Here is a 13976-nt window from a genome sequence, read left to right as displayed (position 1 = left end):
GCGATGACGCAATCTGTGCGTACCTGATAGATTCGAGATCACGTGACGGAAAACAATCCCGTCTTTTGACTTCACCGTATGCCAAGGGTTTATGAGGAGAGGAGCATATCAGAAACCCTTGGCTAACGAAGATGATCAATACGTAACTCTGTCAACAAGTTTTTTTTTGTCATAATTACTGCATTGTTAATTCAGCTTCATATGAAAGAGAACAACTGTATATTAAGAAAATTTGATTTAAATAAAATCTTTCCAGATTTTAATCAATTGAATATGAATTAAATAAAATCCAACAACTTATGTTTCAAAACACAAAATAAGAAAAATTTAAAGTTTGAAGAGCAAGAAAGTGTAGTTAAATTCTTATTAAGATAAGATATATTAATTCTCTCAGAAATTAAAAAAAAAAAAACCCAAACACATCGGTCAAAGAGGATTGATCATTTCTTCAGGATGTTTTGCGCATACCCAAACTAGTCTTTCGATAAAAATTATCAATGCGTAACTTTGTCGAAAAAGTCCTCCGACATAATTATTGGATTGTTAATTGAGATTCATATGAAAGAGAGCAGCAATATATCAGTAAAATGTGAATAAAATAGTTCATTCAGTTGTTTTTTTTTTTTTTTTTTTTACTTTTTTTTTCAAAACACTAAATGAAAAAAGAAAATGTAATGGCATTCCTGTTACAACAAACTAAGTTTATTTTGATTGGATGATTTGCTAGGCACTATACAATTTGTTGTGCACTACAAAGATCTGTTTCATACTTGGATATCTTACTTGAGAAAGACGGTAATGGTTATCTAACAGCCAAGCTCTATGATAAACGTGACTTTGGAGGGTGGATGCATGGTGGGGAATGTTTCTATCGTCAACTTCCCGTACTTATGCAGCAATATACCTTCATCACCTGCATACGGAGTTTATATATCTCAGTTGATTCGATGCGCAAGAGCATGCTCTACGTATGAACAATTTCTAGAACGAGGTAAATTATTGACAAACAAGGTGATGAATCAAGAATATCACCAGTCTCGTTTAAAGTCACCATTTCGTAAGTTCTATGGTCGATACTAGGACCTTGTCAGCAAAATACAATTTATCATTGAGTCAAATGCTGACTGACGTTTTTCATACTAATTGTTAGTCACTGAATTGATGACGGATTTTTCTGTTAATTCCCGATCGTGACAAGGAGCACACGGCGAGTGTGACCGGTCGGCAAGGGATGCTCACTCCTCCACGGCACCTGATCCCACCTCTGATGTTTTGGAGGTCCGTATTTGCTTTGCTCCTATTTTGTATTGTTTTATCGACTTCGGTATTGAATACTGTTTGTTATCTCCATATCCTTCATCAGATTGATTGAGTCTCAAAATGTTCACTCATCAGTCACTCAGACAGGAAAATTCATATTTATTTGAATATTTAACTTAATAAAAATAGACTAAATATTTAAGTAGACAGTACGTCAAGCAATTACTATGAGATACATGCAGCAATCTGCATGTTTTGTCTTAGTCTAGTTTAAGTAGTTATTATAATCAAAAATAATATTATGTCTAGAATTTTTTATTTAATGGTTAATTTTTTCAAAGTGCATCAAGTGTCTGTAAATGTCCACTTTTGACGCACTTTAAATAAATTTTTCAGTGAGTAGATTTTGAAATTTTTTTCGTAGTGCATTTTTACTTTGAAATTTTTCCCCATCAAAGTAAGAACTCGGGTTCGGTAACCTTCTAGAAGGTGTGTCGATTTTTAACCAATCATATTGCATCATATTAAGTAGAAGGTCGAGGTCGTGTTGTTGTTGACGAGTAGCAAGGGTTGAGATAAGAGGTTTACAGCGCACATTGCAGTTGACACAGTTCTGGCCTGGATTGAGTTTCTCCAACAGAGTTCAACATGAGTGAAAAAGGAGCTAACCCCATCGACACGGAACCTATTACCCTTACGAGGTTCATTTTAGCCGAGCAGAAAAAGCATCCTTCGGCCACGGGTGACTTTTCTCAGTTGATCAACTTCATACAGACGGCAGTGAAAGCGGTGTCCTCGGCTGTCAGGAAAGCAGGCATTCACAAAATGTATGTACCTACAGACCTTGGACTTTGTACTGATCTTATTGTCAGTTTCTGAATCCTGTGGAAAATAAAATTTTAAAAATAGAAAAACAACCTAGCTTAACTTAAGTATTCCGTTTAATATCTGTTCCAGTTAAACTTGATTGCTAAGAGAAAACACAACATTTAACGCAAAAACTATTTATTTTATTTGGGGAAAAATAGTTGACAAAATAATTCTTAAATGACTAAACGTTATGTACAATTGTATTAGTGTCAAATCAATCACAGCCACTTGAAGTGCAGGTGCCCCCTCGTATGCATTTGTAGTTTTCAAAATAATACCTTAAATACTAAGCATGCAATATACATAGAAATTAGGTTTACAATTTTGAAATCCCTGAGGATGAAGCTTTGTATACAAGTTTAATAAATGACTGATCTTTTCATGAGCAATCGGATACGTTAGATTCACCGTTCTGTGTCATCGTTACAGACAACAGCCGATTTCCTGCTCTTCTTGATTACAGTGCTCTGTACAACAAATGACATGGTATAATCCCTGATTAAGCAATCTCTCTGCAGTAGGTAAACTTTAAAGTACATTGACTTGGTTGATCAAGAGCATTCGAGTCAAGGTGTTTATTTTTTTTCCCTTTGGTATATATTTTTCATTTGGGCCACACCAATAAAATTTTTTGTTCGTCGGATCCGCCCGCTCATATTTAAACAAAACTATACAAATAATATTTAAAATTCCCGCACCATTGGAATTCTGTGCTGTTTTCTGTTCCATTTCCACTCTATTTATCGTACTTTTAATATACTTTCTCTGCAAATCAGAAAAAATATAATTGTCCGCTCAAATTTTTTCACGCCCTGCCTAAAAATTTTGCCTACAAAAAGTAATAATATTATTATTTAACCGCTAGCCCTCTCGTACTTTTTTTCATCAAATGTCCAACGAACAAGAAATTAAATTGGTGTGGCCTTGAGCTTTTTTACTAGGGAGATGTATGAAACCTTTTCTGAGAATAACCAAGCCAGACCATTCATAACCCTACTGATGGTTAACAATGATTGAAAGTTTGAATCTTTATAATGGAAAGGATAATTTTTCATGAATTCCTAAGAACATCTTTATATTGTACACTTTAAGCACAGAGTTTATTAATACACATACATACAGGCTAATCATAATATGTCATTTACCCAGAAATAATTAATTGTTTTGGTCAACTGATTTAAAGACAGGATTTTTTTCTTATTTCTTACTTTCCCTATTGCCAATACCTTTACATTCATTCAGATGTTCTCTCTAAAACCATCTTCCAGATTTGGTATGTCCGGTACAGAGAATGTGTCTGGAGATGACCAGAAAAAGTTGGATGTTTTGGCTAATGACCTGTTTATTAACATGCTCAAGTCTTCCTTTCTAACTTGTCTCCTGGTGTCAGAGGAAAATGATCACGCAATTGTTGTGGAACCAGAGAAAAGGGTACGAACTGAAACAAGTCTAATCCAGCTACATTTCAAACAACTGATTTATAGACCTTATAGGAATTTATAATTGACTTTGTAATAGACATTCTGGACAAGTTTTGTTGTATACTTGTTGTACATATTCCATCATTAAAGCACTACAAAGGTATTATAGTGCTTTAATGATGGAATACTCATTACAATGTATTGTTATTTATTCTTTAAAGTTATTTAAGACAGGACCCCATTGGAAATAAGCTCTCGAGCTTTAATGGGTTATCCTGGTATCTATCTAGTCATGTTAAATTATTTATTTATAAAATCTTGATTACCAACTTCCATCTTTTATAAGATCATGTATAATTATGTGTATTTGTTTATGTATGATGACATGATACCTAGGGTTGGATACCGTTAAGGATGAAACGGTATGATACCATACCGATATTTTTGAAACGATACGGTATTTTTAACGGTACGGTACTATACCTTGATGCATGAGAATCCGGGTTTATTTTAATGACAAATGTGCTTTCAATTATCATCGCTTATAACCAAACTTTCAATATAATAATCTAAAATGTGTTAAATATATTCCATTTCTATAATTCAACCTTTTATTAAATAATCAACAAAACAGATTAATCTGAATCTCTATAAAATAAAAAAAAAATTACAAACACCGCCGTCTAATTCTCTGCTAAATGACAGCTGATCGCGTCATCCGGTCGCCATTTTGCTTGGTAGCACTAAACGACGAAACATGAAAAATGGAGAGAGATGACATCACAAATCCGCAACGTTTTGCCTTTTTAATTGACAATTTCTATCAGTTTCTATTAATAAAACTGAAACAAGATTAATCTAAATATTTTTTAATACGCATTGGTTTCCCTCGAATATCGGCTGTAGAAAGGAAGTATCTTACTTAGTACTGATTTCGTTAATTAGCCTACCCTTTCAGTGCATGAGAATTCCATTTAGGCGAGTCTGGAATCTTAACTAAAGATAATTTTAAATGTATAACAATGTTTTAAAGATTAAGAAATACCGTTATCAGTACCGGTATTAAATGAAACGGTATTTTACCGGTATTTTTGAAGTAACTATTCGGTACGGTACTGGTACTGTGTACCGGTGTCCAACCCTAATGATACCAAATAAATACTACTACTACTACTACTACATATATAAAGAATCATCTACAGATACTGAAACAGTACAATAATAGTGTTTTTAAAAACATTAAACAACAAGTGGTAGTCATCCCTTTAAAATCTTGCAGCAATTCTTTATGAAATTTTCATGAAAACTATAATACTGTAAAAGTCACTTATAATGAAGCGTCAGGGACTGATGATTTTGCTTTGTTTTAAGTGTATATTTCATTAGATAAGTTTCTAATACATATATTTTAAAGTCATAGGTAATGAAAATCCTTTGCTGTAAGCATCAATTCATTATGAGCATGTTTCACTGTATATAGTGCCATTTTGCACCTATTTTTCAATGTTTCGATTGGACGTGTACTATGAAATCAAATTTTTTGGGGGGTTCAATTTTCATGGTATGAAAAGACAAACAAATTTATGCCCCAGACTAATTGTTAAAATTGAATTAAAAATTACATTTAAAGTCATTTTCATGTTTGTCCTTCAACCACAAAATAAAATTCCCATCAACCAAAATGATTTTGCAGTATTGGAGATTTCCATTACAAAAATTGACTTCATAGTGCCTACTTGATACCAATTGTCATTATACTTGTAATGGGTAATGGTAATTTTTTTGTGAACTTATCTTAAAAGTAACTCTTAAAAAATTATTTTATATGTATCTTTCAGGGCAAATATATAGTAACCTTTGACCCCTTGGATGGATCCTCAAACATAGACTGTCTAGTATCTATTGGGTCTATTTTTGCTATTTACAGAAAGGTAACATTACACTAAAGTTACTAAAAGGTACTTTGTGCATACCTGTTTTTAGAATATATACAAGAATTGTAAATTCACAATCATGTACATGTAATGAACAAATCTTTACAAATTTATTTACTAGGTTCTATAGTGGTATTAAGTGAAGTCCACTTTTTTTGAGATATGCATGTGAAAACCTTATTTCTTTACTAATTTTTTGCAGAAAGATGATGGGCCTGCCACTGAGAAGGATTGCTTACAGAGTGGGCGGGAGTTGGTGGGGGCAGGGTATGCCTTATATGGTAGTGCCACAATGATTGTTCTGTCCATTGGAAACGGTGTTAATGGTTTCATGCTTGATCCGGTAAGTTAGATTTTTTCCTTTCATTATTCAGTTTTTAATACCTAGGGAGTTGTCTTACTATCTATAATATGATCTTTTTGCATGTAAGAACATTGCCTCAGATGTCTAGATGTTTTTCCAGAAAGTATGAGTTGTGCAGAAAATGCACATTTAGGTCGTGCAGAAAACATAGGTCATGTGCAGAAAATATAGGTCATGTGCAGCATCTGCAGTATGACTAATTACATGCAAGTCTGTTCAACACTCAACAGCGGAGCTACAGGTTCATAATAATGAAGAAAATTACAAAATTATCTTTTAAAACTTTTAATCCATTCATGAAAAAAGGGGGTTGCTTGCAGAATTCAAGATAGATTTACCCTCAACGTCAAAATTTCAAAATCTGTTTAATTTTTTAAATTAAGACCAAATTTTCACTGTCAGTGAGTGTGTGAATTCTAATATTTTATAAACTTGCAACTTTCAAATTTTTTGAATTGAAATCAAGATATAAGAATTTTAAATTTGACTAAATTCTGTTTTCAGTTTATTGATTATGGGTCTGAGTTAAGACAATGCATGTATAATTGCATCATTCTCAATTATTTTTGCTGAGGTATCAATACTGTGATAGACATTGTCTTCAAGGAAATTAATTTTGCTTTTAATATTTTAAATTTTTCAGTCCATTGGAGAATTTATCCTGACTGAGCCCGACATAAAAGTCAAACCAAGAGGAAAGATTTACTCGATCAATGAAGGCTATGAGCAGTTCTGGGACAAAGCTACGGTGGAATATGTACAGAGCAAAAAGAGACCAAAGGTAAACACACTGTCTTGCCTGGTGTCCATCTGAAACAAGTAGTTAATACAAACTTTGTCATTCTGTAATTAATACTTCCATGAATCAAGAAACTGTATTTATTACAAAATTTATTTTACAAATGAACCATTGACTCTCATTTGCTCACCCTACCACTAGGAGTTATGATTTGAACAAACTTGTATGCTCACATATAAAGATGCATGCAATTTATATACTGTAGATTGGCAAATAATCACTATGGTTTTAATTTTGCTATGTTCACGATTTATCATTTTTCTGCCAAATTAAACCCACCGTGAATGCTATTATTAGTTTTTAAAAATGTTTAAATGCTTATATGAAATTTGAATAAATTTCTTGCAGCCTGAAATTAAAACCATCCCAATTAGTACTTTTTGAGATATCGTGAAATTTTAACACCATGGAATGAAAACGACTTACCATATTTGTATAATTATGCTTTATCATTCTCCTCTGAGAATCTGTACCCAGCAATTTTCAAATATCCACAGAGAGCACAACTTAAGGTCCCAAACTGAGGAAATAGCAATATTATATGTTATTAATTATAATAGCGGTTATGGATATATTTCTCAAAATGTATGTATATCATACATTTTTAGAAAGAATAAAATATAGGTTTCAGTGCAGGGATTTTCCACTGCCCCCTGTAGGGCCGAATATGGGCCTTATTCCCAACTGCAAAATCACTCCAGTTTTCCCAAAAATGAACAGCCTGTGTTTAAATTTTGAAAAATTCATGTAAAACAAACATGGTCAGGTTTGAACTCTTTATGAAATAAACATATTTTTTGGAGACTTGGCTAAAACTTTATAATAATAATAGATCTGTTTTCTGGACTAAAGTTCTGAAAATATGAAGTAAAAAGTCAATTTGAACTATCATAAGTGTTTATTTATTGAAATACATCTTGCTATAAAATTTCCCAAAAAGTTCTAAAAATCCCAATTGGAAGGGCCTGGGCCCCATTCCCAAAATGGGGTGGAAAATCCCTGCAGTGGAAATCCTTGAAAACATAAACATAGAAAATTAAACAAGAATATTGTTAGAGAAACAATATGAATGTGGTAAGACTTGTGAATATGGTATTAGGTGATAAAACAGGGCTCTGTTAATCATTTAGTGAAATTCTATATTTCTTTTAAATCACCACTGTCTCTGGGTACTAAACAAACTTAGTACATGGTTATGGTGAGCAAGTATGCTTCTGTATTGTGAAATTCCTAACCTCTGGCTCAGAGGTTCTGGTGTTAGAGTAGGGCTCTAAAATACAGTGTACAATGAAGGTCCCACACTGATCAGAAAAGATATAGGGATCGAGCTTTGACCTCAAAGGGGCTAAAAAAACCCAAACTTAGCATTTTTTCACATAGAGGCTTTTATATTGATTCATTACTTTTCCCTCCAATATTTTAGACAGGAAAGCCGTATGGAGCCAGGTACATTGGGTCAATGGTAGCAGATGTTCACAGAACACTTGTCTATGGTGGGATATTTATGTACCCTGCAACCTCAGAAGCACCCAAGGGCAAGGTTTGACTTTAAACTTGTAAATTCTATTTATTGCTTAAAATAAAAAAAAAAAAAAAATTTGATGTTAAGCAAAAGCATACAATGTCAAAAAACCTTTAATACCTTACTTGCTCAATTCTCATGTTCTGGCAAAAATATGACTAATATATATACTGACTTGAAAAAGAATTAAAACATTGAATTAAAAAAAAAAACATTTGGTATAATTTTGAATGGTAAACCAGGAGTCTCTGTCGAGACTGAAGCTCTACTGGTTTGTACTTATAGCAAAGGAAGAGAAAAGTACTTAAGCAGTTGGAAATTGAAACTTTTCAACAGCAATAAATAGAATAATGATCCTTGATTAAGTCTCTTTATGTTCTTAGTGCAGTCTACTTGCATGCCACATTTATATTATAATCGGACTAAAATTGTATTTGGAGTAGCATTTTGAAAGAATTTCACAGAAATTTCTATTTTTAGTAACCACAGCAACACCGCTCATCGAAATCAAAAACCGATACACAGAATTATGTATCTTATTGTGTGCCAAGTTATATTGAAATCAGTCTAAAACTGTAGAAGGAGTAGCATTTTGAAAGAATTTCACAGAAATTTCTATTTTTAGTAACCACGGCAACACCGTTCATTGATATCAAAAACCGATACACAGAATTATGTATCTTATTGTAGTCTACTAGTGTGCCAAGTTATATTGAAATCAGACCAAAACTGTAGAAGGAGTAGCATTTTGAAAGAATTTCACAGAAATTTCTGTTTTTAGTAACCACGGCAACACCGTTCATCGAAATCAAAAACCGATACACAGAATTGTGTATCTTAGTGTAGTCTACTTGTGTGCCAAGTTATACTGAAATCAGACTAAAACTGTAGGAGGAGTAGCATTTTGAAAGAATTTCACAGAAATTTCTATTTTTAGTAACCACGGCAACACCGTTCATCGAAATCAAAAACCAATATACAGAAGTATGTATCTTAGTGTAGTCTACTTGTGTGCCAAGTTATACTGAAATCAGACTAAAACTGTAGAAGGAGTAGCATTTTGAAAGAATTTCACAGAAATTTCTATTTTTAGTAACCACGGCAACACCGTTCATCGAAATCAAAAACTGATAAACAGAATTATGTATCTTATTGTAGTCTACTTGTGTGCCAAGTTATATTGAAATCAGACTAAAACTGTAGGAGGAGTAGCATTTTGAAAGAATTTCACAGAAATTTCTATTTTTAGTAACCACGGCAACACCGTTCATCGAAATCAAAAACCGATATACAGAATTATGTATCTTAGTGTAGTCTACTAGTGTGCCAAGTTATATTGAAATCAGACTAAAACTGTAGGAGGAGTAGCATTTTGAAAGAATTTCGCAGAAATTTCTATTTTTATTAACCATGGCAACACCGTTCATCGAAATCAAAAACCGATACACAGAATTATGTATCTTAGTGTAGTCTACTTGTGTGCCAAGTTATAATGAAATCAGACCAAAACTGTAGGAGGAGTAGCATTTTGAAAAATTGTTTACAGACAGACAGACGGACAGACAGACAAACAGACAGACAGACGGACGGACGGACGACGGACGCATTACTATCGCATAAGCTCTTCTGGTCTCTGACCAGTAGAGCTAAAAATGGGACATCTTCAACTTTGTGTAGTGAGAGGTTGGCTGATTTTCATTCTGTTTCTGGACCCAAGTCCTCACAATTAAAACAAAGCATTTCTTTTCTAGAAATTGACAATGATTAGGTTTATATGAGTGTGTTTCTTAGTATAGGTATAGCAGCAGTGAGCACTATTGTAAAAAAAAGAAACCAGAAGTCTCTGTCGAGACTGTAGCTCTACTGCTTTGTACTTATCAAAAAACCATGCACTATTCTATGTATCTTAGTGTAGTCTAATTGTGTGCCAAGTTATATTGAAATCAGACCAAAACTGTAGAAGGAGTAGCGTTTTAAAGGAATTTCACAGAAAATTCTAGTTTTAGTAACCATGGCAACACCGTTCATCAAAATCAAAAACCGATGCACTATTCTATGTATTTTAATGTAGTCTACTTGTGTGCCAAGTTATATTGAAATCAGACCAAAACTGTAGAAGGAGTAGCGTTTTAAAGGAATTTCACAGAAAATTCTAGTTTTAGTAACCATGGCAACACCGTTCATCGAAATCAAAAACCGATGCACTATTCTATGTATCTTAGTGTAGTCTACTTGTGTGCCAAGTTATATTGAAATCAGACCAAAACTGTAGAAGGAGTAGCGTTTTTAAGAAATTTCACAGAAAATTCTATTTTTAGTAACCATGGCAACACCGTTCATCGAAATTAAAAACCGATGCACTATTCTATATATCTTAGTATAGTCTACTTGTGTGCCAAGTTATACTGAAATCAGACTAAAATTGTAGGAGGAGTAGCGTTTTTGAAAAATTGTTTACGGACAGACAGACAGACAGACGGACGGACGCCGGACGCATTACTATCGCATAAGCTCTTCTGGTCTCTGACCAGTAGAGCTAAAAAATTGTTTCTTTGTCTTCTGTGATGCCAAGGCCTACTGAAAATGACCATGTGCAGGTATTGGAACTGCATCAGTCTCAAAATGAAATTTGTACAAGTTACAAGTAAAAATTGTGTAACAAAAAAAGCATACATCGTATAATTCATGTAACAATCATAGCTTAAATTGAAGAAAAGTTGGAAGTTCATAGCTGACGCAAAGATTCTTTATGAACTGAATGTTCGTCATGGTCTTCACCCAGTGTTTATTGACAGATTTAAGGTCATTTGTTCCAGGGAAAAAAAGGGGAAAATTTGTTTCTGGTTCATAATAATTAGATAAATATTGGTAGCAACAATTTTAAAAAATCCTGTGGGGGCATCATTTTTGTTGGCCTTTAGTTCTGCATTATCTCAGCATCATTCATGATGCTGGTTTGTTTTGAGCTCTACTGGTCAGAGACCAGAAGAGCTTATGCGATAGTATGTTGTCCGTCTGTCTAGCTGTCTGTCTGCAGACAATTTTTCAAAATGCAACTTCTCCTACAGATTTGGTCTGATTTCAGTACAACTTGGCACACAAGTAGACTACACCAAGATACATAATTCTGTGCATCTGTTTTTGATTTGATGAATGGTGTTGCTCTGATTACTAAAAATAGAAATTTCTTTGAAATACTTTCAAAATGCTACTCCCCCTAACAGTTTTGGTCTGATTTCAATATAACTTGGCACACAAGTAGACTACACTAAAATACGTAATTCTATATATTGCTTGCCTGTTGCAAAGTTTCAAATCCAAGTGCTACTTTTCCTTTGTTATACGTACAGACCAGTAGAGCTACAGTCTTATCAGAGACTTCTGGTTTCTCCATTATCTCCGTATTGTTCATGATGCTGGCTTGTTTTTCAGCTGAGGATGTTGTATGAGAGCATCCCCATGGCTTTCATTGTGGAACAAGCAGGAGGGCTTGCTGTGACAGGAACACAGAATATTCTGGATATTGTTCCCCAGTCAATTCACGAACGCTGTCCTGTGTTTATGGGTTCCAAGGAGGATGTACAGGATGTCATTGAGCTGTACAAGAAACACGGTCTATAGACAGGGGGCTGTGTAGACTGGAAAACATTTTGTTCAGACAGCTACATTATTTTTTAATATAAATTTCATACTACATATTTGGTCTCATAAGCATAATGTCCATCGACGTATATTGTTTACCACAAATCATCTGTTTTATTGGGAAGTTGTGGTCCTACATTGAAGGCTTAACTGATAGGTATAACACATGTACATACAGTGCAATTGTAATTTAATTATCTACTGCAAAACTTGTTATTAAAAACAGGTATATGGAATCTAGTTTCTATTGAAGCTTTAATATGAATAATGTGGGATTGTTAGCTTATCATTAACAATCGTAAAAACATGTATTTATAATGTAATAAAATAACGGAAAGGATTGGAGAATTATTTTTATTCTTATGGTAATAATATTTTGTATTGCCAAAAGTTTTGTTTATACTTTTATTATTTTTTGGGGGGAGCAAATTTTGTATCCTTTTTCGTAAAGTTGCTGTATTTGTGACTTTTGACAGAATTCCTTATGATTGTGCCATTGAAAAAATGAAGAGTATGAAAATCTTAAAATTATATTATTGCAATAAATATGATTATATTAATGCATGATGATTATTGTATTTTTTATTCGAATAAATTTGTGGACTGAGGAGATCGGCATATTAATTTGAATGATTTATATCTTGTTAACATATCTTTTAATATTAATGTGAAATGTAGCAGTTAATAGCAAGAAAACATAACTACAAGAGATATGAGCTCCACTGCTTTAATGATTATAATCCCCCTGGAAACGAAGTTTGGGGGGATATATAGGAATCACCTTGTCCATTTGTCTGTGCAAATGTGTCTGGTCCATATCTTTCTTATGGAAGAACATTAGAATCTACTACTTCACACAAAGATTGTTCATGACCTTAGGGCCTAGCCCCCTTCCAAGGGGAGATGATCAAGAAAAGACAAACATAGGGTGGGGTCATTAAAAAATCTCGAGAATCACTCGGTCAGAAAAAGCTGAAACTTACCTGGAAGCATAATGGTATAGTGTAGATTTGAAGTTGTTCAAATTATGGCCTCCAGGGGTAGGGTGGGGTCACAGTAGGGAATGTTTGTTTCACATTAAAGCTGAACACGAATAGGCATATGCCATTTTCGATAACATTATCTACGATATATCAACACCAGGGTATACTCTTCAGATTTGTCACACCTGACTGCTTTATTGTCATGGGTATCGGCATGGAACTGTATTTATCAAATAATCTATGTTTTGCAATCGCAAATGATTGTTTTCGGTGTTAAGTATAGTTAACGGTTATGAAACATAGATTATCGCGTTAACTATGGTTTACAAATGTAAAATAAAGATTAACGTTGTTAACTATAGTTTACAGTCCGTAAACTGTAGTTAACAAATAGTTAACAAATTGTTAAAGGCCGAGCTTGACCTACTTGAAAATCCGGTGGTAGTGCAATTAAGCAAATTTGGTGTAGGGCGGCGCTTACTGCTGCAGCCAAGTTAAAAATAAACTCCAGCATGCTGATAACAGAAGACAGCACATGTGTTACTTGGCTAAACAAGTCGCCCACTGTGATAATCTTTACAGAGTATAAACAAATACAAAGCAGGATTTACAAGACACACTGCTGATTTATTGATTAATTACATTATTGATTATATAAAATTCTGAATAAAATAAAAAAAAAATTAATTATTTCAATTACATTATAATATTGATATTTCATATATGTACAACATTTTCTGGACTCAATATTAATATTATAACAGTTCATTTCAGTAAAAGCTTTCTACATATTTACACCAAATATTATCCCTGTATCTAAATGTTAGTTTTTTGTACACTTTCTTCCCTTTTTGGTTTCTCGGGGCATTCGGATTCCTGGAATGATACACAGAGGTGTGCTCCCTGTCAACGTTCTCATTCCAGTGGCACACAGCTAAGTTTGATCTGAGTTTATACTGGTTTTCTCCAAACACTATTCTCTTGTCTTGAAATATGTTCATGACATTATTAAAACTTTCTACATAGAAAGTATCTTTACCTAAAACATAATCCTCAGGATATTTATAGATTACTGATCCTTTCAGTGCATTTTCTAAAAGTTTTTTGGCGATTTTACTTGTTAACACCACTCGAGAAGGTTCATACTTTTCATCCTTTCTGCATCGTGACTCTGGATGGCA

General features: G+C 33.5%; 1 protein-coding gene and 1 long non-coding RNA gene across 2 annotated transcripts; both read left to right on the top strand.

Moving 5' to 3' along the window:
• Window positions 1-1791: 1791 nt before the first annotated feature.
• Window positions 1792-12420, top strand: LOC134256553 (fructose-1,6-bisphosphatase 1-like). The gene is made up of 7 exons (XM_062739230.1): window positions 1792-2087; window positions 3399-3561; window positions 5390-5482; window positions 5688-5828; window positions 6493-6630; window positions 8072-8188; window positions 11603-12420. The coding sequence occupies exons 1-7, from the start codon at window positions 1909-1911 to the stop codon at window positions 11789-11791; spliced, it is 1020 nt and encodes a 339-aa protein (XP_062595214.1). The 5' UTR covers window positions 1792-1908; the 3' UTR covers window positions 11792-12420.
• LOC134256554 (uncharacterized) lies at window positions 8216-11582 on the top strand. Its single transcript, XR_009989741.1, has 3 exons — window positions 8216-8403; window positions 9815-9989; window positions 10705-11582. It is a non-coding gene; the product is annotated as an uncharacterized LOC134256554 (long non-coding RNA).
• Window positions 12421-13976: the final 1556 nt, after the last annotated feature.

The sequence above is a fragment of the Saccostrea cucullata genome, unplaced genomic scaffold, assembly GCF_032062105.1.
Source record: "Saccostrea cucullata isolate Sc308-1 unplaced genomic scaffold, CSIRO_AGI_Scuc_v1 ctg90, whole genome shotgun sequence".
Lineage (NCBI taxonomy): Eukaryota > Metazoa > Mollusca > Bivalvia > Ostreida > Ostreidae > Saccostrea > Saccostrea cuccullata.
Note: the sequence above shows the minus strand (reverse complement) of the source record. Positions and strands in the feature narration are given on the sequence as shown.

Bases quoted from the DNA above. Each gene is read 5' to 3' on its own strand.
- LOC134256553 (XM_062739230.1), top strand. From the start codon at position 1,909: ATGAGTGAAAAAGGAGCTAACCCCATCGACACGGAACCTATTACCCTT. The intron at 5,829-6,492 runs GTAAGTTAGATT...TAAATTTTTCAG, and splicing joins ATGGTTTCATGCTTGATCCG to TCCATTGGAGAATTTATCCT. The intron at 8,189-11,602 runs GTTTGACTTTAA...CTTGTTTTTCAG, and splicing joins CAGAAGCACCCAAGGGCAAG to CTGAGGATGTTGTATGAGAG.